Source organism: Osmerus eperlanus, chromosome 24 (assembly GCF_963692335.1).
Source record: "Osmerus eperlanus chromosome 24, fOsmEpe2.1, whole genome shotgun sequence".
Lineage (NCBI taxonomy): Eukaryota > Metazoa > Chordata > Actinopteri > Osmeriformes > Osmeridae > Osmerus > Osmerus eperlanus.
This window is the reverse complement of record NC_085041.1, coordinates 139,165-161,524: the sequence shown is the minus strand read 5'-3', so window position 1 is coordinate 161,524 and position 22,360 is coordinate 139,165. Positions and strand designations below refer to the sequence as shown.

Below are 22,360 nucleotides of genomic sequence, written 5' to 3'. Positions count from 1 at the left end.
AGTCTACACATGTTTTGTGGATTTGGAAAAGGCGTTCGACCGTGTCCCTCGGGGGCTCATGTGGGGGGTGCTCCGGGAGTACGGGGTACCGGACTCCCTGATCGGGGCTGTTCGGTCCCTGTACGACCGGTGCCAGAGTTTGGTCCGCATTGCCGGTAGTAAGTCGAACTTGTTCCCGGTGAGGGTTGGACTCCGCCAGGGCTGCCCTTTGTCACCGATTCTGTTCATAACTTATATGGACAGAATTTCTAGGCGCAGCCAGGGCGTTGAGGGGGTCCGGTTTGGGGACCTCAGGATCGGGTCGCTGCTTTTTGCGGATGATGTGGTCCTGTTGGCTTCATCGGGCCGTGACCTCCAGCTCTCACTGGAGCGGTTCGCAACCGAATGCGAAGCGGCTGGGATGGGAATCAGCACCTCCAAATCTGAGGCCATGGTTATCGACCGGAAAAAGGTGGAGTGCAATCTCCGGGTCGGGGAGGAGATCTTGTCCCAAGCGGAGGAGTTCAAGTATCTCAGGGTCTTGTTCACGAGTGAGGGAAGGATGGAGCGCGAGATCGACAGGCGGATCGGTGCGGCGTCCGCAGTGATGCGGGCTCTGCATCGGTCCGTTGTGGTAAAGAAGGAGCTGAGTCGAAAGGCAAAGCTCTCTATTTACCAGTCGATCTACGTTCCTACCCTCACCTATGGTCACGAACTGTGGGTAGTGACCGAAAGAACGAGATCGCGAATACAAGCGGCCGAAATGAGTTTTCTCCGCAGGGTGTCCGGGCTCTCCCTTAGAGATAGGGTGAGAAGCTCGGTCATCCGGGAGGGGTTCAGAGTAGAACCGCTGCTCCTCCGCGTTGAGAGGGGCCAGTTGAGGTGGCTCGGGCATCTGATAAGGATGCCTCCTGGACGCCTCCCTGGTGAGGTGTTCTGGGCACGTCCCACTGGGAAGAGGCCCCGGGGAAGACCCAGGTCACGCTGGAGGGACTATGTCTCTCGGCTGGCCTGGGAACGCCTCGGGGTCCCCCAGGAAGAGCTGGTGGAAGTGGCCGGGGAGAGGAAAGTCTGGGCCTCCCTGCTTAGGTTGCTGCCCCCGCGACCCGACCCCCGGACAAGCGGAAGATGATGGATGGATGGATAGAATGAGATGTTCAATAAATAAATGGCTAGCTAGGACAAGACAGATTCAGATCTGGAGAGCAACATCCCACCTTGACCCTTCCTGTCACTGCAAACATTATCTGGTGTTTCTTAGACAATCATTCCACAGGTCTTATTTCTTATACCACAGGTATTTAGCTGAACATGCACCTGGATCACTAACTTGTAGCTCATGCTATACTCCGTCAGTCTTTGAGATGAGAGAGAGGAGAGATGTATCCAACAGCTGAGCCTTGAGAGCTGTGCAGCTGAAACGCATTCAGGAGACCGTCGACACAAGGAACACATGCAGAATCACACTCTGAAGTTTGTGTTTATCTGGATTGTGTATTCATCATTAATTTTAATGTCTTACTTAGTCTTACTGTTACTTTTAATCAAGTGTACTTGGTTTTTGTTTAATTTTTAATAATTAAGCAGAAGTACCAGCTTCTAGCTCAGTGTTTAGATGAAGCAGTCTGTGGTCGCCATGTATTATTCCCAGCAGAAGGCTCTACACTGCGTAGGAAGAGGAACGGTGTTGTTTGTGCGGTTCAGACAGCCTCATCTCATATCCTTTACAGACAGAAGAGCTTTGATCTTGCATTCATACAGCGGGTTCAAAGTTCCTAGCTTCACATTGAAGACACACTAAGAACAGCATCTTACAGAACAGAGTTCTGACACCATACACAGCCCTGCAGTGGGCTCATTCCAAGCTGTCATTATTATTAACAGTTCACACATTATGAAAAGCAGAGATGATACAGATCAATGGAGGATAAAAAAAGTAGGATCAGAGAGAAGCTCTTCAGGCAGCCGAGCACCTGTGACACCAGAGTAACTAGAACCCTGATCCCAGAATCTTGTTCCTAGAGCTCTGTTACTAGAATGCAAGTACTAAAACCCTGTTACTAGAACCTACCTAGTAACCAAAACAAGACTTCTCTGAACACTGTCACACCACCTCAACATCTGAGCAAAACATAAACTGAAACAGAGACAAGCTCTAACAGAGAGAGTTCATAACTGTACCTCTCTTGAAGGACCAGCGTTTCATCCAGAGCTTGGAGAACAAGGGCCAGGAGTTGTTGAGGGGAGAGTCTGCCATGAGGTATGCCAGCCAGGCCGGGAAAGCTTACATACACTTGAGTCCAGAGAGTGAGGGAGGCAGTGAAGGAGATAAAGAGAGGAGTATCCTTGAGCCAGATCAGGACTTACTGAAGCAGTGACACAAAACAAGTGGGTCCATGAGTGGGGAGGAGGGAGAGAGGGAAAAAGAGAGAGAGGGGAGGAGGAAGAGACAGATATTGAGAAAGGGAGGGAAGAGGAAAGACAGAGGGAGGGAGACACTGAGGGGAGAGAGGAGATCTAGAGAGGGATAGGAGGAGGAAGGGAGCATGGCATTAAAGAAGGCAACAGAGGACTTTGATGAAAAGAGGAAGAGAAAGGAAAGAGGGAGGAGAGGACGGCAGAGTTTGGTGCTAAGGTGATCTTGGAAAAGGACAGTGAGAGAGAGTGAGAGGGGAGCATGTGGTGTGTGTGTGTGTGTGTGTGTGTGTGTGTGTGTGTGTGTGTGTGTAATTGAGAAGAGAGGAAAGAGAACAAAATAGAAAAAGCTGTCGTTGATTTTTAAACTAAGTCAGAATGTTCAAATATGTTCAAGTCTTCAAGTAAGTACATCATTTCGACTCATTGGGTGTGCTTTGCCTTCGGCAAGGGCACAACCTTTGTTCTCTCACATATATATTATTGTGAGAATGCTTAACAGCATTCTCACAATAATATTTATATAAGTATTTCTCACTTTTATACTTTTTAAGACATTAAGGTTTTTGTGCAAATTATTCTCCCATTAAAAGTAATGGTAAATCCTTTCAAATCATTAAAAAGCTTCCTCCTCTTTCAAACGTAACTACTTCAGCATACTTTCAGCTAGAGACACCATTCAACCTTTAAAATGTTCACAAGACATTCAGCTATTCCCAAATGATTCCGCTTTTTCAAATATTCAGCCAATTTTGAATTATGACAGTTTGAAATACATTAAAATGTTTGCTCCTTCTTGATTTTTATGAATGAGCAGCCAGCAGTGTGCCACTCAAAATTTCGACTTATTTCATTTGTTTATCTTGGAAAATGTTGTTTAGTTTGAATAATGTATAATTTTTTTTTTTTCTCTTCTTTTGTATCTTTATATTGTTTTAACCATTGTATAAATGCGAATAAACAAACAAACCAAAACAAAACAAACAAAAACAAATATGTTCGAGACAATGACTGTATAATAATTCTAAGCTTAACCCACCAAAAGGCTTTTAGTTGAACAGAAGATCATCTGACTGAAACAGAGTGATCGTGAACTGCGCTGGCTGTGCAAGAGTTTAGGAGTGACCAGTAAAGCTGTCAAAATGGAAGCAGTTCAAAAGCGAATGATACAGCACTTTCCCACGAACTGAGACTCAGCAAAGCCCCTAAAGACATTTTCCTCAAAACACACATACGGTGATTCATGTGTTTCTCTAATACACTCTTTTCCTCCTGCCTCCAGTTACTCTAATTTAAATCAGAACTCACCAGCAAGAATGTTCCAGAACCTCCAGACAAGACAGTGAATAACCAAAATTCAAAAAGATAATTTTTTTCGACTATTGTCTGTGACGGCTGACAGTAGAGAGAAGAATGAGAGCAGGAGGGAGGACAGGGTGCCGTTAGACCGCAGCTTCCTCTGTTGTACTTCCTCTGTTGTACCCGCTGTGATCAGGACACACATGTTCACAACACACACGTATCACATGAACCACACACACACATGTATCACATGAGTCGATTCAACTCTGTCATGGTGCAGAGTTCAGGTACAAAGTCAATGCAGTTAACATCCAATCTAGAAGTGCAAAAGAATAGCATTTATTTCCAGCAGTGAAAACATGTCTCACAGTATAGTGGTGCTATGAAGCACCAAACACAGCTGGCATCACACACAGCTGGCACCACACACAGCTGGCACCAGGTAGAACGTCTCGCCTCCTGTGCACCACCCCTCCCCTCTCACTCTGGCATTTCATACTGAGGGGTCATTTTCCAGACTAATTATTTAGTGTGCAGATAAAAAGGTAGCAGGTTTGAATCCCCCATAAGTCGCTGTCAATAAAAGCATCTGCTTAATGAACACATTATAAGTATCGCTAACAGCTCTCAGCCTTAGTACTGTACTTATGATTGTTTGTTATCTTATTGAGAGTTTAGGGTTAGTGGGTTTAAGGTTGGTAGAAGTGCTGCCTTGAGACCTAGGCTGAGAGGGTTTAGGGTTGGGTGAAGGTAGTATAGTGCTACCTTAACCCTCGTGCTGCCTTCGGGTCACATGACCCAAAGGTTCATAACGAACCATCGTTGTGTTTACCCAATTTTACCCAATACAAAAACAAATTAAAATAATTTTCTTTTAACCTTTGCAATGTGGGGGGTCTGAGACAGCCTAGCTGTTAAAAGAAAATGCTTCACTTTGTCTTTGTATGCGGTAAATTTGTCGCAATACGACGGTGGGTCACAATGACTGATGGGTCAGAATGACCCGAAGATAACACAAGGGTTAAGGGCTGAGAGGGTTTCGGGTTAGTTACTCTACTTGCATGCCCTGGCTTCTGCTGTCAGTCAAGACAGTAGACCTCAGATGTTTTACCATGTACACTGATAAAGAGACAGTGGTTCACAGTATTACTGTACAGAACAGCACTCTGCTGTTAAGATTAGGGTTAGTATCCAGTGTGCAGAAGGATCCAACAGATGATGCATATTCTCCAATCCTTCTTTTCATAATTTTAATATAAACAGTTAATTGATGAATAATTTACACACAGCAATATTTTATTTTCATATCATTCCAAAAAAAATTCTGTACATGTCACTGCTTGGCTCTCCTTGAAAACATATAAAAAATAAACTGTCAAGCGTCATTTAGTAATTGCCCTAATCCTAACCCTTGATCCTGTACAATATGGGTTGTTGTTGTGTGGTGGATGTGACTGAGTGGGATATTCACATGTGTGATACACGTAAAGACCATGGAACATTTGGGTCCAGTGTGAGTGTAGCTACACCTGTGGTTGCTATACAGTACATGTAGTCTCCTGTATGTATATGTACCTATGAGACAACACGACACATCAGTAGAGTTTCTAAAAACACAGTTCGAATCAGTTTAAAACGAGAAGTGTGCTCCCAGACAACACACTGGGACTATGTAGGTGCAACAAGAGAAGAGGAGGAGCAGGAGGAGCAGCAATCGTAAAGAACACAGAGGAACCCATGGCCACACCAACGAAGGAGCACGCCAACTGAACGGACGGACAAATCTCAATAGAGACACTACGGGGGCCAGGAGACCTGACCAAAGACTAGGACATCAACACTTGAACACACTGGAAAAGAACCCTTCTTCAGAACTCTAGAACCCACAACATCACCTGCCTCATCCCAACCCACCATCTGTCCACCAATCTTTTCCCACTCAGCAACAACTCTGACTGATTTTACAAATATTAAAAGACCAAACCATTTCTGAGGGTGAAGTTACATAAATATTTTCAGATGTAGGACAGTTTGGCCGAATCATTTCATAACCATTATAACCATGGTGACTACAACACATGTATACAACGTTTTTCATGACATAACAGACATTAGGACATAATATCACTCTACTTGAAGCTGTTTCTTCTTGCTGCCAAATAACAACAGGGGTGGGCAGCTGTTAAAAACTAGCAAGTTTAGACAGAACTTAGACAAACTTTTCCACATTTAATTGGGATTTAATAACCAATTGGACAAATCCTAGCTTATAAAGAATCTTTGTGTTTGCTTGTTTTTCCCCCGAAAGAAAACATGCAGTGGTCTTTTCCAGTCATTCACATAGAGAAAGCTAAATGTAAAACCTAAATAGAGTTTCCCCTGCAGAAAACTAAACGTAAAACCTAGATAGTTTCCCCTTCAGAAAGGCAGCAAGCAAAGGAATTTTCTTTCATACTCCAGATGATATTAGAGACACTTTACAAACCAGAAGTTTAAGTTGAGGTGCTGCAGTGATTGTGAAGATGGTTGAGGTCATACAAAACATGACAGAACATAAACACATTGACATTTCAGGCCACATACATCATGTTGCCTTGGTTACACTTCCAGACCATGGTGGGGTAGTGTTGTGAGCAAAACACAACATTATTTAACAAAACACAACATAAGTTGTATTTGTTGTTGTAGGACAACATACATTGATGTTCAATTTGATAATGTACAAGAGTATTAAAAGTTTACAGTAAGAAAAGTTATTTGATCCTCCCTATTCTGGAAGAAAAAAAAAACATCCTAAAACATCTCTAAATGTAATACTTTTTTCGTTTATCAAAACAATACAATATAGAATGCTTTGTTCTAAACCTGCTGGTTCAACCACATGCTCTACCAAACCACATTTTAGGTTATCAGAGTTTAACCTAAATTAAGTGCTTTCATGTTTGGGGGCTGCAGCTATTTACAGTTTGGAGATTGTTTTATATTATATTTTTTCTTTCAAATATTGGACTGTATGCATATCAAATAGAGCTTTTTGAAATCGAAAGATGCTGTCAGTTCCTGTTAATCACAGTTTGTCACATGTGATTTGAGTCAACAACAACAAAATAACAAAGTGAGAGTTGTTGAAAAGCAAATCATTTAAAACACGCTGTCTGTCAGGCAGCTCAGCCAACCAGAGACCAGTTCAATGTTTGAAAAAAACTCCCATGTCCTCATTCACATAGATCCCAGCAGTTCCGGAGAACCAAGGAGGTAGGGTGCTGACTGCACTCCCCTGAAGGCATCACATGGCCGTATTCTACAGTTCCAAAAGAAGGGGTCTCTCCGCTCTGATAGGTGGAAAGATACTCTAGGGGTCTTATAGGAGGACAGTCTCAGCAAGGCACTATGAGTTGGAACCTGACTGCAATTCTAACAGCCAACCACTAGAGGCCGTCCCCACAGCCCATTAGCATGCTAAGCTGCGATCAGACATCTAGAGTGAGACCTGATCAGACGGAGGGTTGAAGCTGAAACCTACAGGCTCCACCTCCAGACAAGTCACAGAACTGTGAAGCCCTAGCAGGCAAATTAGGAGGTCAGAGATTATGAAGGCAGGTAGCTCCATCTCCACACACACCTCAGGCTGCCTCCCTGAGGAAACTACAATCTACACATTTTCTCTATGTTTTGAGTTTTTTTTGGACGTTGTTATGGCACACAGGATTGTTCTAGTCCAGCACTCCCGGACCAGTTGGAGGGGGGGCTGCTTCACATCAACAGCACACAATCCACGGCATGGATACAAGGTTCTCTCTCTTGATATTCACAGTATAAAATAAAGATACAAACAACATGAACGGAAGAAGTTAAAATTACAAAAATTACAATAATTTAAAAAAAATTAATAAGATGTGGAGGATGTCTGTGAAGGGTTAGGGAGAGAAGCTGATCTGGACACAGTAGATCTAGACAGTCTCACCCTGCCTTACACAGTAGATCTAGACAGTCTCACCCTGCCTTACACAGGGCACAGTAGATCTAGACAGTCTCACCCTGCCTTACACAGGACACAGTAGATCTAGACAGTCTCACCCTGCCTTACACAGGACACAGTAGATCTAGACAGTCTCACCCTGCCTTACACAGTAGATCTAGACAGTCTCACCCTGCCTTACACAGGGCAATGGGGGGCAGTGGGTGGAGTTTACAAAAGACACTTTAGAATAACCTCCAGAAGAACCTGATGAACGGTTGCTTCTTCTGATTTAAACATGGTAGTAAGAGCTTTCATCCTGAATCCCAGCAGAGCTAGGGCAACGTTGCTGGTTGTTTTCCTGCTGTGTGGCAGCGTGCCTGGTGTACTGATGACACTGCAGGTGTTGCATCTGAAGGTGACGCTGGGATTAGGGGACACAGACGGTGATTGATTCAACATGCTGAGGTAGACTGGCTGAACACACAGGCAGAACACCTGAGGATCCTTCTCAACCCGCCGGACTCCTCTCAAATTCTACTTTCAACAAGACAATTATTTACCTCTGACTAAAACTCCAACCAGACTTTGTAAAATAAATTAGATTCCAAACATTAGATGCTGAAACAAATCTGTATGTGGGTATTTTCTTGCTTTCTTCAATATTCTAAGAGATCTTTCCAAAATGATAGTATCTAAAATTAAAAAGGAAAATTGATTACCATTCTTACTGTGTCTTCTTACTGTGCATTATAATGATCTAAAGATGCTCCTGAATAATCTTAACTATAAAGACAGGCATGGTGGTTTAACTAGACTACACAGCTTCAAGGACCAGCCAGTGAAAACTTAAAATCACATGACCAGAACAGCCCCCTAGCAACAGACCATAGCAACAGAACTTCACCTCTAACCTTTATTATTGATAGGGCCTAATAGTCCTCTACCTTGTAGAGATGTGATGTATGGGTAAAGGTTAGGGTATCTACCTTGTAGAGATGTGACACTACCTGCCACACACGGCCCGGCCAGATGCACGGAGCGCTGACAGGTGTGTTATATCTGGGGTTAGAAAAAAAAAAAAATAAAAATCTTACCAGAAATGCTTCCAAAGAAAGCAATAAAAATTTGAAACTATGTACAAAAACATCCATATTCTATATATTATATATAAAATATTGATACAAAAAACAATATTCCATATATACTATATAATGTATATTCGTTGACAACTAAAACATATCAAAGTAGCAGCTATTGGTCAGTCTGATGAACTCTTTAGTCCAACTTTTAACTGTTTAAATACCCTTCAGCCATAGGACACAGAGAGAAAACTGAAGAAAGGATAAACAAAATAAAAGCAAATAAATTAAAACTGTTCACCAAACACCAAATGAATCTGTGTGAGAAGTTTGGAATTCTGCAGAACCACAAAATAAAAGGTTCCCTCTACAAACAGATTTGTACTTGAAGAAAGTCCACATCCCAGAGCTCTGAAATGTCAAAGCCATTGTTCAGAGGAGACATGAGTGTTTGACACATTTCTGAGTTCATAGGCCACAGGTAAGAAGGCCACAGGTAAGAAGGGTTAGGGTTAGGGGGAGGTTAGTTTAGTAGAGGAAGGGAGGAGTAGAGGAAGGGAGGGAAGAGAGGAGTAGAGGAAGGGAGGGAAGAGAGGAGTAGAGGAAGGGAGGAGTAGAGGAGTAGAGGAAGGGAGGAAAGAGAGTAGTAGAGGAAGGGAGGGAAGAGAGGAGTAGAGGAAAGGAGGAGTAGAGGAAGGGAGGAGTAGAGGAAGGGAGGGAAGAGAGGAGTAGAGGAAGGGAGGAGTCGAGGAAGGGAGGGAAGAGAGGAGTAGAGGAAGGGAGGAGTTGAGGAAGGGAGGGAAGAGAGGAGTAGAGGAAGGGAGGAGTCGAGGAAGGGAGGGAAGAGAGGAGTAGAGGAAGGGAGGAGTCGAGGAAGGAAAGGAGTCTGTGTATAGGTTTGAGGCAAAAGCGGCCTTCAGGTTCACGTCATTTTATGTTCACAGTTTTATCGTATTTTCCTCCTCAGTCTTGAAAACAATTAGATGTAGATCCAGTCCTGGTCTGGAACAGTCTCTACAGACACCAGACCTGACCAGCTTCCTGCGGTGCGGCTGCCTGACCCTAATCCTGACCCTGAGCCCCACAGCACACTGACCCATCCATCCTGAGATCTGAACACTGGGCTTCTGACTACATAATAAAATACTAATTATTAGAAAACCAGGGGAACCCAGGGGTGTGGAAGGATATGTGTGCTGAGGTGTGTGTGGGGAGGGGTGTGTGTGGAGGGGTGTGTGTGTGTGTACAATGTCAGTGAACGGGGTCAGGTGCTGTTAGGAAGGGCTGGATCGAGGCAAAGATAAGATCCGTCCGTTTTTCTTGCCCCCATTCATGTGAGTGTAGGAGATGTGTTCCTCGTAGTATCCCCCCCCCAGGGACCCCGAGGGGCCCGTGTCCCGATCCTCCCTCTGACCGTAGGAGGACGGGTCCAGAGGGATGCTCTCCATGTTCTCCAGGTCCAGGTCAAAGTCTTCACTCTCCGGAGCCTTGTTGTCCTCACTGTAGAAGAAGGACATCTCCCTGAAGGATGGGTGCATCTCCTCCTTGAACATCTCGATGATGTCCTGGAAGGACGGACGCATCTTGGGGTTGTACTGCCAGCACATCTGCATGAGGCTGTGCCTGAAGGAGGAGGAGTGACGGAGGTGAAGAGGATGGGAGGAGGGAGAGGAGAATGGGAGGAGGGAGGGGGGTGAGGAGGATGGGAGGAGGGAGGGGGGTGAGGAGGATGGGAGGAGACAGGGAGAAAGGGAGTGTGTGTGTAACATGTGAAGTGTGTGTGTGTACTCACATCCTCTCTTCACAGTTCTCCGGGCGATCAAGGTAGCCTCCGTCCATAACGAACTTGAGCACCTGCTCGTTGGACAGGCCCTGGTAGGGCTGCTCTGCTAGCGTGCTGATCTCCCATAGCACCACGCCAAACGACCTGCACACACACATCAACAAGGTCTTGTATGTGTGTATTTCAGGTGTGTGCATGTGTGTGTCTGTGTATCTTAGGTGTGTGTCTCACCAGCAGTCAGAGTGGGCGGTGAACACCCCGTCCTTCAGAGACTCAGGGGCCATCCACCTGACAGGCAACAGCCCCTTCCCACCCTTACGGTAGTAGTCTGTCTCATAGATATCTCTGGTCATGCCAAAGTCTGCGCACACACACACACACGATTATAAAACAGCTAGAGAAAAAGTACAGTTTGGGAATCTTAGAGACTCCAATACAAATGTTTACCATTCCATGATAAAGACAATATATTGTCATAGCAACAACATGCATAGCTGTCATGAAAATTGACTCAACAAGGAGAGGGGTTCAGGGTTAGTGCAGGGTTAGTGTGCCTCGTACCTCCAATCTTCACAGTGTAGTCCTCGGCCACCATGCAATTCCTGGCCGCCAGGTCTCGGTGAACGAACTTGTTGGCATTGAGGTAGGCCATGCCATCGGCTATCTCTCCAGCCATCTGGATAATCTCCCCCAGGGAAGGGGGGGGGCGGCGGCCAGGGTTGTTCTGGGAGGAGCACAGGTCCATAGTTACACCTGGTTAACCCTAACCCTGGAGCACAGGTCCATAGTTACACCTGGTTAACCCTAACCCTGGAGCACAGGTCCATAGTTACACCTGGTTAACCCTAACCCTGGAGCACAGGGACCGAGCCTGTGTGTGTGTATATTGGTGTGTGTGCGTGCGTGTGAGTGTGTAGTACCTCAGAGTCAGGTCGGAGACAACGCAGATAGCTCTTCAGGTCTCCGTGAGTCATAAGTTCCATGACAACCAGGGTGGGCTGGCCCTTAGAGACCACGCCCAGCAGACGCACCTTGGGGGGAGGTTAGGGTTAGCACTGCATAGCCACACGCCCACCACACATGTCCCTTGGTGCCTAACAGGGAACAAAAGACCCATTGTGATGGAGGTAGTTGGAGTGGTATTACCACATGGTGGCAGCTGAATGCCTTCATGACGGACGCCTCGTTGAGGAACTCAATCCTCTCCCGCAGGCTGGCTGATTCGTTCACCGTCTTGACCGCCACGCGCGTCTCCCCCTCGCCCTTGATGATGTCCTTGGCCAGGCCCTCGTACACCATGCCGAACGAGCCCTGCCCCAGTTCACGCAGCACCGTCATCTTCTCCCTCGCTACCTCCCACTCGTCCGGGACATACACTGGACACACACACAGGGAGTGTGTGAGAGGGAGTGTGTGGGGAGGAGTGTGTGAGGTGTGAGATGAGTAGCTGCTCACCATCGTTGGCACTGAGGTACTCAGGGTTGGAGGAGGCGATGAGAGGTCCAGTAGGTCCTTCTGTTTGTCTGGACACAGACACACACACAGTCAGTCAGATAACATCTCAGCTGCCTCAGTCCAGGTCCAGCAGATCCTGTAGACAGGTTCTTTAAAGATAATAGGTCACATAACCTCCAGGATGACATGACCTCCTGGATCACATGGTCTCCTTACTTCTTCTTGAAGACGTAGAACACTCCACCTCCCACAAACATCAGCAGAATGATGCAGATCACTGGGCCAATCACAATCTTCCATGGACTTGTGTCCTCTACAAAAACAGATCAGCCACTGGTCAACGAGCGCCAGCTTCAGTTATCAGTCCAGAGGCTGTGTGTGTGTGTTTTGTAGATAGTGTGTGTGTGTGTTCAGCAAAAAGTGTGTGTGTGGCCAAACTCACTGTCAGCCATGAAGAAGAAGGCGGGCTGGGACCAGGAGCCGTTCCCAGCCAGCGACGTGGCGCGGATCCTCACTGTGTAGTTCCCAGGATGCACCACTCTCACCTTGCAACCGCCTAGCCGGGCATAAGTCAGCCTTGACACACAGTGTTTGGTCTCCTGGAAACACACACAGTTACACACCCACACACAGTTACACACACAGTCCCAGACCAAGTGTGTGTACATCAAAGCAAGTCTTGCAGCAGACCCCCTCACACCCAGACAACCCCCCACCCACACACAACTCCTTCCCACCCAGACCTATACACACAGAGCAGAAGGTGAGAGGTGAGAAGTCAAAGGTGTGATGGGTACTGACTTCCTGGTCGCCGAGTCTCTTGTAGTGCAGCTCGTACAGGATGATCATCCCATTGGGTGACTGTGGCTCCTCCCACTTGATGTAAACAGAGTCTGGTTGGTCAGCCAATATCTCATGGGTTACCGGGCCAACCATGTCATCCGCTTTATCTGAAAAACAAAGAGGAAGAGAGGGAAGGAGGGAGGGAGGAGAGGAAGAGAGAGAAGGAGGGATGGACAGAGGAGAAGGAGAAGAAGAGGACTTGTGTTGTTATTATACTAGTTATACTAGTGTCTGTGTTGTACAAGAGTGTGTGTGTGTGCAGCTCACCCTCTGGCAGTGTGCGTGCGCTGACGTAGGTGGGCATGCTGCAGCGCATGTTGTCGGAGGGGTGGTTGCAGGCGTGGATCTCGATCTTGTAGCTGGTGAAGTGGCGCAGGTTGGGGATGGCACCCGTCTCCCGAGGGAAGGTGAACATGAGCTTGATGCCCTCACCAGGGCGGGGCGTGGTCGAGGCGTTCGGAGGGCTGGGGGGCGTGGTCAGAGGGTGGGGGTGTGTGGTCAGAGCGAGGGTGCCGTTGGCCACGCCCACTGAACGACGGCGGCGAGATGGCCTGAGAGAGGAAGAGGAGTTTAACCCACACACACATACACACATATATACACTCACACATATATATACACACACACATATACACCCCCCCCGTACCTGATCTCGAACACCTCGTTGTGGAGATAGTCCTCGAAGGTCTTGCGGTACTCGGTCTCCTCCGCCTCTCTCTTCAGCTGGATCTCTGTCTTGGGGCAGGAGCAGCAGCGAGCCCCGCCCCCCGTCCCGCCCCACGCCTCCTCCGTCTGGTTCCACCTCCGCTCCTCCTCACTGTCCATGTGCGTGGGGGTCCGAGAGGGCAGCTTCATACCTGCAGGACACACACACACACAGAGACACACACACAGAAGAGACACACACACACAGACAAAGACACACACACAGACAGAGAGACACACACACACACACACAGTGTGATAGCGATACAGTGTGTAAGGGACTTCCCCCTCACTCCCCCCTCACCCTTCTGGCAGTAGTCAAACTCCCCCCCCCCTCACCCTTCTGGCAGTAGCCAAACTCCCCTCACCCTTCTGGCAGTAGTCAAACTCCCCCCTCACCCTTCTGGCAGTAGCCAAACTCCCCCCTCCCTCACCATTCTGGCAGTAGCCAAACTCCCCTCACCCTTCTGGCAGTAGTCAAACTCCCCCCCCCCTCACCCTTCTGGCAGTAGCCAAACTCCCCTCACCCTTCTGGCAGTAGTCAAACTCCCCCCCCCCTCACCCTTCTGGCAGTAGTCAAACTCCCCCCTCACCCTTCTGGCAGTAGTCAAACTTGTAGAGGTCGCTGTCCTCTGGCTGCTGCTGACAGAACACCAGGTAGTGTGTGATGTTGCCGTTGGCGTCGGCGGGGGGTTTCCACTTGAGGATGAGGTGGGAGGAGGAGTTGGAGAAGGAGATGGGGTCCAGCGGAACCGAGGGCTCTGGGACCACAACACACGTTAGAGGGCTCCTCATTGGACACCACAACACAACACATGTTACAGGGCTCCTCATTGGACAACACAACACATGTTACAGGGCTCCTCATTGGACAACACAACACATGTTTGAGGGAATTGGTTAGAATGGAGATGTGAGGGTAGGTGTGTGGGTGTGATGGTGTTGAGACTCACTGGTGGCGTCTGTGCGTACATAGAGGATCCTGCTCTTGGCTCCACGTTCCTGGTGCTCGTCGGAGGCGGACAGCTGCGTCTTCACCATGACGGCGTACTGCGTCCAGGGCTTCAGGGGGTGGATGAGCAGGCCAGGTTCCAGCTGCTCCTTGTTGTCGGTGGCACGCGGCGGCGGGTCCACATCAGCGATCACCCAGCTGTTGGAGCCACATGCGTCCTGCCCTGCAAACTCTGTCACGTTGTCGTAGGGCCTGGAAGATCACAATGTCTCTTATTGAGAGACTTGTTGCTTTTGTTGGTTTGTTGTAACTGTCTTAAAATTATTGTACTCGCCGTGAAATATATTATTGTTGCTTGCTTTTTTCCACAGGTACACTCTTGCACTTTTGAGGTTCTTGCTGTTTAATTGTGACTTGTCTAACTACATGCTCTTATTGTTCTTCCCTTTGGGACTTATTTGGCTTTCACAATGTATGCTTCATGTTTGGCTATGCGCAATGTTTGGGGCTATCTCGTTGTTATGATCAGTGACCTATGCACTTTTGTAAAATTCTCTTGGAAGTCGCTTTGGATAAAAGCGTCTGCTAAATGTGTAAATGTAAATGGAAGAGGGGCAAGGCGTTGAACCGCTGTGTTTTGTGCATATGAGCAACACCCTCCAGCCTCCCCCAAGCCTCCCTCCCCCCAGCCTCTCCTCCCAGCCTCTCCCCCCAGCATCTCCCCCCAGCATCTCCCCCCAGCCTCTCCCCCCAGCCTCTCCTCCCAGCCTCTCCCCCCAGCATCTCCCCCCAGCATCTCCCCCCAGCATCTCCCCCCAGCCTCTCCCCCCTCCCCACCAGTACTCACGCCTCCTTGTATAGAACCATGAAGCCCAGTAGGTCCCGGTAGTCCGTGGGCCAGAAAGGCTGCCACCGCACCATGATCTTGTCTGAGGACGTCTTGACCATCGTGAAGTTCAGGACCTGGTTCTCGCCTGTGTAACCATGGAGACAGACACTCAGGTATCACATGAGGGTACAGCTCAGTGGCAGGGGTACTCAAATACAAATCTTAAGGTTACACATGGACATTTTTCAATAAGACAAAGGTCTGTTAATTAAGGTCAGTCAAGCTACTGTTTATTGGCATAATAGGCACATCGGTTTTGTTCTCGTTGGGGGGAGGATGAATGCATGAACTCTGTGTCCAGAGATCCTGAAGAGAATAAAGAGTGCAGTCAGGCAGAGTCTCACAGGAGGCCTGGTCCCCGTTGGTGCGGAGAGAGATGTCGTTTTTCTGGTTCCTCTGCTGCACGCCTGTCACTTCCTCCATGGTGCGGATCTCCGACATGCAGAGTTTGGAGTTGTAGTGCAGGAAGGTGCGGCCATGCAGGATGGTCAGGTTGTGGCTGGACCAGTCCCACAGCTGACGCAGGTTCTGGTTGTCCAGAGCGTAGAATGCAAAGTGCCTGAGACACACACACACACACACACACAAGGCCAGGGAGACAGGTGGGGACAAGGTAGAGCATCAGATGAAAGCTATAGATGGAGGTTGTAGTTCTATAGATGGGTGTTGTAGTTCTATATATGGGTGTTGTAGTTCTATAGATGGAGGTTGTAGTTCTATAGATGGGAGTTGTAATGTGGTGTGTACATGTTCTTACTCTGACTCTAGTTTTTCTCCGCGGATGACACGCAGGTTCCGTAAGAAGGAGAGGGAGACGAGGGCGTAGGCTCTGCGGACGGTCAGGTGGCCGGTGATCTCCTCCAGCTGGCCCAGGTTTGCCTCCAGCTCCGCTGCTATGTTGTCTGAGGGAAAGACAGACAGACAGACAGACAGGCATACAGACAGGCAGGAAAGTAAACAGAAAGGGAGACAGGCAAACAGAAAAACGTAGTTTTTCAATCATTTAAATTCATGATGAAAGAGCATGTTGTTGTTGATGATGATGTTTGTGGTGGTGTAGGTCATGTTTCTGTACTCACTGCCTCCACGGATCTTGATGGACATGCTGCCGTTGAGCACAGTACATCCTCGCAGTGCCTGGGCAGCTGTCACAGAGTCCACAACCTTATCCCCCGTACACAGCTTAGGACACAGGCCCGCACATGGAGAACACATCAGCCTGCAGACACACACGCCTTTCAGAATTTCATTCTAAGAACAGGAGGCCAGTCAGACTCCAGGGACAGAGGCCAGTCAGACTCCAGGGACAGAGGCCAGTCAGACTCCAGGGACAGAGGACAGTTCATTCACAAATGAGCTCTCAGGTTATCTTTCATCCCTGGGAGAAAACAGAATCCCACTGTCTTGGTTGTCATCCTGGTGGCTGTCTGTTTGGACCAACGTTGAGATGGACTCGCCCACTCCCATCCCGCTACAGAGACCCTCTCCCCATCCCGCTACAGAGACCCTCTCCCCATCCCGCTACAGAGATCCACTCTCTGGCCCCCATCCCGCTACAGAGACCCTCTCTCTGGCCCCAATCCTGCTAGAGACCCTCTCCCCATCCCGCTACAGAGACCCTCTCCCCATCCCGCTACACTCTCTGGCCCCCTTCTACCCTCTTTCCATTGCCCCTCCCCCCAACACCCAAATGTCCCTCAAAGCCCTCTCCAATCTCCCCCCTCCACAATCTAAACAAAGCCCTTTTGCCTCCCAAATCTCCTCCCAAATGAGGGGGGTGCTCAATCCAATCAGACCAAAACTAGAAGGAAATGAGATGATGACATCACAGGGCTGTCTCAGCATCCACCTTCATCCATCTGGCTAACCAATTTAACAATCCAGTTGGGGTTTGATTTTTTGGAAGAAAAAAAAAATCAATGGACCCAGCATCTCTCCTTAAGAGACAGACTCCAGGTAGAGCAGCACTCACGTGGTAGAGTTCATGGTGGTGTACCCAGAGGGACACTCTGGGATACAGGCTCCGTTGTGGATGACATACTCGTGGCAGTCGGGGTTCCTGCTCTGCTTACACTGGTCGTGGAGCTCATGGCAGAAGGCATGTGAGATACAGCGCCAGCCCTTGTAGACGTAGTGTCCTGGGGGGCAGGCGTCCACACAGCTGGGCCCGTGCTGGAGGTTCCTGCAGGAGACACAGCTGCTGGCGTTGGCCTCCTGGGAGCACCCCCCCAGGCACTGTTCATGGCAACACTGGCCCTGAGGGGTACAGACACGGTTCTTACAGTTGTGGGGACACACTGGAGGAGAGAGAGGGAGAGGAGAAAGATGGTTAAGAGTTATATCCAAAACAGGAGCATCTCTTCTATTAACATGTTTGATTTCATATCCTCCTGTTCCACTTCCTGATCCAGTCTGAGAGAAGACTGCAGGTCTGCAGCCGCAGGGCTGGGAGGAGCTCTGCTCACACACCAGACTGCAGGTCCAGCTACCAGCTAAATCATACAGAAAGTCCAAGCAGGGTAAAACCACAACATGTGGAATTTATCAGGATCGTTTTATTTCATTTTAAATGAAATAAAATGAAAACCAGACAGAAGCCTTCAGATCGATCAGGTTCTGCGGTTCTCTGGTCTCTCCTGCCTCGTGTCTCCTGGGAGACGAACAAATGCCAAACAGAGCTGCTGCTAACTGGATGACTGCTACTCCCCATGTTGGTGGAGGAGAGAGAGATAGCTTGTGGATCGCAGCTTGTGGATCGCAGCTTGTGGATCGCAGCTTGTGGAGCGCAGCTTGTGGAGCGCAGCTTGTGGAGCGCAGCTTGTGGAGCGCAGCTTGTGGAGCGCAGCTTGTGGAGCGCAGCTTGTGGAGCGCAGCTTGTGGAGCGCAGCTTGTGGAGCGCAGCTTGTGGAGCGCAGCTTGTGGAGCGCAGCTTGTGGAGCGCAGCTTGTGGAGCGCAGCTTGTGGAGCGCAGCTTGTGCAGCGCAGCTTGTGGAGCGCAGCTTGTGGAGCGCAGCTTGTGGAGCGCAGCTTGTGGAGCGCAGCTTGTGGAGCACAGCTTGTGGAGCACAGCTTGTGGAGCACAGCTTGTGGAGCACAGCTTGTGGAGCACAGCTTGTGGAAAACTGAGAAGAAAGAAAAGGTGGAGCAAGAGATGGAAGAGGAGGAGGAGCTAGAGAAGGAGGTAGAGGAGGAGGAAGAGCAGGAGATAGAAGACAGGGAGGAGGAGGAGGACATTTCAGCAGCTGAAAGCTCTGTGATGTTCAGAGCCTGGAAGAGAACTGGTCCCAAACCACCTCAGAACTCCCCCAGCTACCCTGGTCCCAAACCACCTCAGAACTCCTCCAGCTACCCTGGTCCAACCCAAACCACCTCAGAACTCCTCCAGCTACCCTGGTCCAACCCAAACCACCTCAGAACTCCCCCAGCTACCCTGGTCCCAAACCACCTCAGAACTCCCCCAGCTACCCTGGTCCAACCCAAACCACCTCAGAACTCCTCCAGCTACCCTGGTCCAACCCAAACCACCTCAGAACTCCTCCAGCTACCCTGGTCCAACCCAAACCACCTCAGAACTCCCCCAGCTACCCTGGTCCCAAACCACCTCAGAACTCCCCCAGCTACCCTGGTCCAACCCAAACCACCTCAGAACTCCTCCAGCTACCCTGGTCCAACCCAAACCACCTCAGAACTCCCCCAGCTACCCTGGTCCAACCCAAACCACCTCAGAACTCCCCCAGCTACCCTGGTCCCAAACCACCTCAGAACTCCCCCAGCTACCCTGGTCCCAAACCACCTAAGAACTCCTCCAGCTACCCTGGTCCAACCCAAACCACCTCAGAACTCCCCCAGCTACCCTGGTCCAACCCAAACCACCTCAGAACTCCCCCAGCTACCCTGGTCCCAAACCACCTCAGAACTCCCCCAGCTACCCTGGTCCAACCCAAACCACCTCAGAACTCCTCCAGCTACCCTGGTCCAACCCAAACCACCTCAGAACTCCTACAGCTACCCTGGTCCAACCCAAACCACCTCAGAACTCCCCCAGCTACCCTGGTCCCAAACCACCTCAGAACTCCCCCAGCTACCCTGGTCCAACCCAAACCACCTCAGAACTCCTCCAGCTACCCTGGTCCAACCCAAACCACCTCAGAACTCCCCCAGCTACCCTGGTCCCAAACCACCTCAGAACTCCCCCAGCTACCCTGGTCCCAAACCACCTAAGAACTCCTCCAGCTACCCTGGTCCAACCCAAACCACCTCAGAACTCCCCCAGCTACCCTGGTCCAACCCAAACCACCTCAGAACTCCTCCAGCTACCCTGGTCCAACCCAAACCACCTCAGAACTCCCCCAGCTACCCTGGTCCAACCCAAACCACCTCAGAACTCCTCCAGCTACCCTGGTCCAACCCAAACCACCTCAGAACTCCTCCAGCTACCCAGCCAGGCTTTCTACTTCCTGGATTCTCCTCCAGCTCAACTCCTGGGTGGCAGGGGGTGGGGCTGGAGAGAAACAGCAGGACCGATATGGCCGCCAACGGCATCTGTGACGAGGGAGGGGGCCTCCAGAGTATGTCTCTCATTCCCCCCCCCCACACACACACTGAAAACAGGTGTTCCCAGGGTAGGGAGTGGTGTGTGTAGCAGACAACCAGAAACATAGTGGAGGGAGGATGGCAGAAGAATAAGTTCTACAACAGTGTTAATTCTACAACACTGTGAGCTCTAGAACTACTAGTTCTAGAACAGTGTTGGCCTGGAAGCAGACAAGCCTCCAGATAAACAAGGGAAAGCAGACCTCTTAGCTGAACTTGGATCAGCCTCTAGGGAGAGTGGTGTTTGACTCCTCAGGGTCCTAAACCTCCATGTCCATCGGACATAATGGTGGTGGGTTTGGCAGACAGGAAAGAGGGACAGAAGGGGGAGAGAGGGAGAGGGTGAGACGAAGAAAGGAAATGGAGAGAGCAGGGGAGGGAAAGAGAGACAGAGAGAGGGGAGGGAGAGACAGAGAGAGGAGAGGGAGAGAGGGGGCGGGAGGGAGAAAGGGGGTCACTGAGGGCGTTTTTGCCTCTAGTCAGCTGGTGAAATGCCAATGACATCAATCAGCAGACGCTCGCTCTTCGCTCCCATCTATACGGTAAAACTGCACCTCCCCCTCCACCTCTCCCAGGAGTGTGTGGTGTGTGTGTGTGTGGTGTGTGTGTACATGCTTACATCACGCTGCCTCGGTCCAGATTCGCCTAGCCTGAGTCTGTACCGTAGCTTGGCTGCTGCCCTTATGCTAGCCCTGATCCGACCTCAGCCTCAACCAATGTGTTCTGTGGCGAGGAAGGAATACAGGTTTAACCCTGCAGGGCCGGTCCAGACACATAGCACAGAGATGCTAGCCAGCTAGCTGTCTGTGCGTCAAGATTTGTCTAATGTCTGTATCTTTTTTGTATCACTGTCAACTACTTTTTTTTCTTCAGCTCTCTTTCTTTCCATCTCTTTCTCTCTTCCCCTCTTTTACTCTATCATTTTCCAGCCCTGCTTTTCTGTCTCTTTTACTTGCTCTGTCTCTCTCATGTTTAACTTGGTCTGTGTTAGCACACTGCTAACATTTCTCAAGGACCATCTCGCTATCGTAGGCTAGTTAGCTCTCAGACAAAAACAAAACAAAGCCTGTCTTTCAACCGCTGCCTCCCCTTTCCCTTGCGCAAACACACACACACACACACACTCACACCTCCAGCCAGCACCAGCAGTATCTATCCCATTTGCTGTCGTTCCAGGTCACTCTGGACCCTCCCACTTTCATTCATACAATGTCTTGTTTTGTTTTCGTGGACACTGGATGGATGGGGGGAGATGGGAGAACAGGGGAAAAGATGGGTAGAGGGGGGGAGAGAGGGATGGTTAAGGGAGATGGGGAAGGAGGGATAGATGAGTAGGGGAGGAATAGGTAGGGGAGAGGGAGTTGAGGGGGGGATAGATGAGTAGGGGAGGAATAGGTAGGGGAGAGGGAGTTGAGGGGGGGATAGATGAGTAGGGGAGGAATAGGTAGGGGAGAGGGAGTTGATGGGGGGATAGATGAGTAGGGGAGGAATAGGTAGGGGAGAGGGAGTTGAGGGGGGGAGGGGGTTTCTCTCCCAGTGACAGCAGGAGGAAGCTGACCTCTAGCGTAGTGTTTAACCGTGTTCCTGATCAAAGGTGCGTCTCCATCTGTTTACAATCCCCAGGGGGGCGGGGTGGGGAGCTCAGCCAATAGGAATCTGGCACATGTTCCTTCTTCCTGCTTTTACACATAAAGCCTCCCTGTGATTGGTCGTGTTGACAGGCCACAGTACTACAGGAATAATAACAAACACACACACACACAGCAGGGCACTGCTGTTCGATTTGCATTTATCTACATTTAACCCTTTTTATATAATCATGTAGCCATAATCCTATATTTATAAAACCCCATATTTATCAGTTATACATCTATAACCCTATATAGATAACCCAATACATAGATAACCCTAGACTTCCAACCCTATCTATATGACCATACATACTGTATGCAACCCTTTGTGCATAACCCTATATTTGTATATACAACCCTAACCATACTGGTGGAACTAGGAGTCTCCTAACTGCTAGGGAGTAGTAGGCGGGGAGAGAGAGACAAAGAGAAGAGGGGAGGATAGAGGGAGAGAGAAGGGGGGGATTGGGAAAGAGAGAGAGAGAGAGAGAGAGAGAGAGAGAGAGAGAGAGAGAGAGAGAGAGAGAGAGAGAGAGAGAGAGAGAGAGAGAGAGAGAGAGAGAGAGAGAGAGAGAGAGAGAGAGTAAGCAATAACATAACCAGATTCCTGGAAGGCAACACACAGTTTGGTGATCCACAACACACAGTTCGTGTTACACACACAGTTCGGGGGGGTCAGGTGGCTGAGCGGTTAGGGAGTCGGGCTATTAATCAGAAGGTTGTTGGTTCGATTCCCGGCCGTGCAAAATGACCACAGCGTGCGCAAGAGAAAG

The 22,360-nt window shown here is 49.2% G+C and overlaps 2 protein-coding genes and 1 long non-coding RNA gene across 3 annotated transcripts in view; all 3 read right to left on the bottom strand.

The window, feature by feature from the left end:
- The window catches only part of LOC134011215 (rho guanine nucleotide exchange factor 18-like), a 35,025-nt gene extending 32,659 nt beyond the window's left edge, over window positions 1-2,366 (bottom strand). The window contains exon 1 of the mRNA XM_062450734.1: window positions 2,161-2,366. Coding sequence (XP_062306718.1) covers window positions 2,161-2,236 — 76 coding nt within the window. The 5' untranslated portion in view covers window positions 2,237-2,366. The remainder of the gene's footprint in view (window positions 1-2,160) is intronic.
- Window positions 2,367-4,931: 2,565 nt separating this feature from the next.
- LOC134011387 (uncharacterized) lies at window positions 4,932-9,327 on the bottom strand. Its single transcript, XR_009928417.1, has 3 exons — window positions 7,814-9,327; window positions 6,099-7,698; window positions 4,932-6,059 (listed from the first exon to the last, which is right to left on the bottom strand). It is a non-coding gene; the product is annotated as an uncharacterized LOC134011387 (long non-coding RNA).
- A 246-nt stretch (window positions 9,328-9,573) lies between these two features.
- Window positions 9,574-22,360, bottom strand: part of LOC134011386 (insulin receptor-like) — a 34,609-nt gene continuing 21,822 nt past the window's right edge. The window contains exons 3-21 of the mRNA XM_062450989.1: window positions 17,336-17,660; window positions 16,443-16,582; window positions 16,121-16,265; window positions 15,708-15,922; window positions 15,322-15,448; window positions 14,476-14,726; window positions 14,116-14,283; window positions 13,464-13,674; window positions 13,085-13,368; window positions 12,776-12,924; window positions 12,417-12,573; window positions 12,191-12,287; window positions 11,975-12,042; window positions 11,666-11,895; window positions 11,440-11,550; window positions 11,081-11,243; window positions 10,751-10,880; window positions 10,529-10,663; window positions 9,574-10,359 (exon numbers count right to left, since the gene is read on the bottom strand). Coding sequence (XP_062306973.1) covers window positions 10,011-10,359; window positions 10,529-10,663; window positions 10,751-10,880; window positions 11,081-11,243; window positions 11,440-11,550; window positions 11,666-11,895; window positions 11,975-12,042; window positions 12,191-12,287; window positions 12,417-12,573; window positions 12,776-12,924; window positions 13,085-13,368; window positions 13,464-13,674; window positions 14,116-14,283; window positions 14,476-14,726; window positions 15,322-15,448; window positions 15,708-15,922; window positions 16,121-16,265; window positions 16,443-16,582; window positions 17,336-17,660 — 3,455 coding nt within the window. The 3' untranslated portion in view covers window positions 9,574-10,010. The remainder of the gene's footprint in view (window positions 10,360-10,528; window positions 10,664-10,750; window positions 10,881-11,080; window positions 11,244-11,439; window positions 11,551-11,665; window positions 11,896-11,974; window positions 12,043-12,190; window positions 12,288-12,416; window positions 12,574-12,775; window positions 12,925-13,084; window positions 13,369-13,463; window positions 13,675-14,115; window positions 14,284-14,475; window positions 14,727-15,321; window positions 15,449-15,707; window positions 15,923-16,120; window positions 16,266-16,442; window positions 16,583-17,335; window positions 17,661-22,360) is intronic.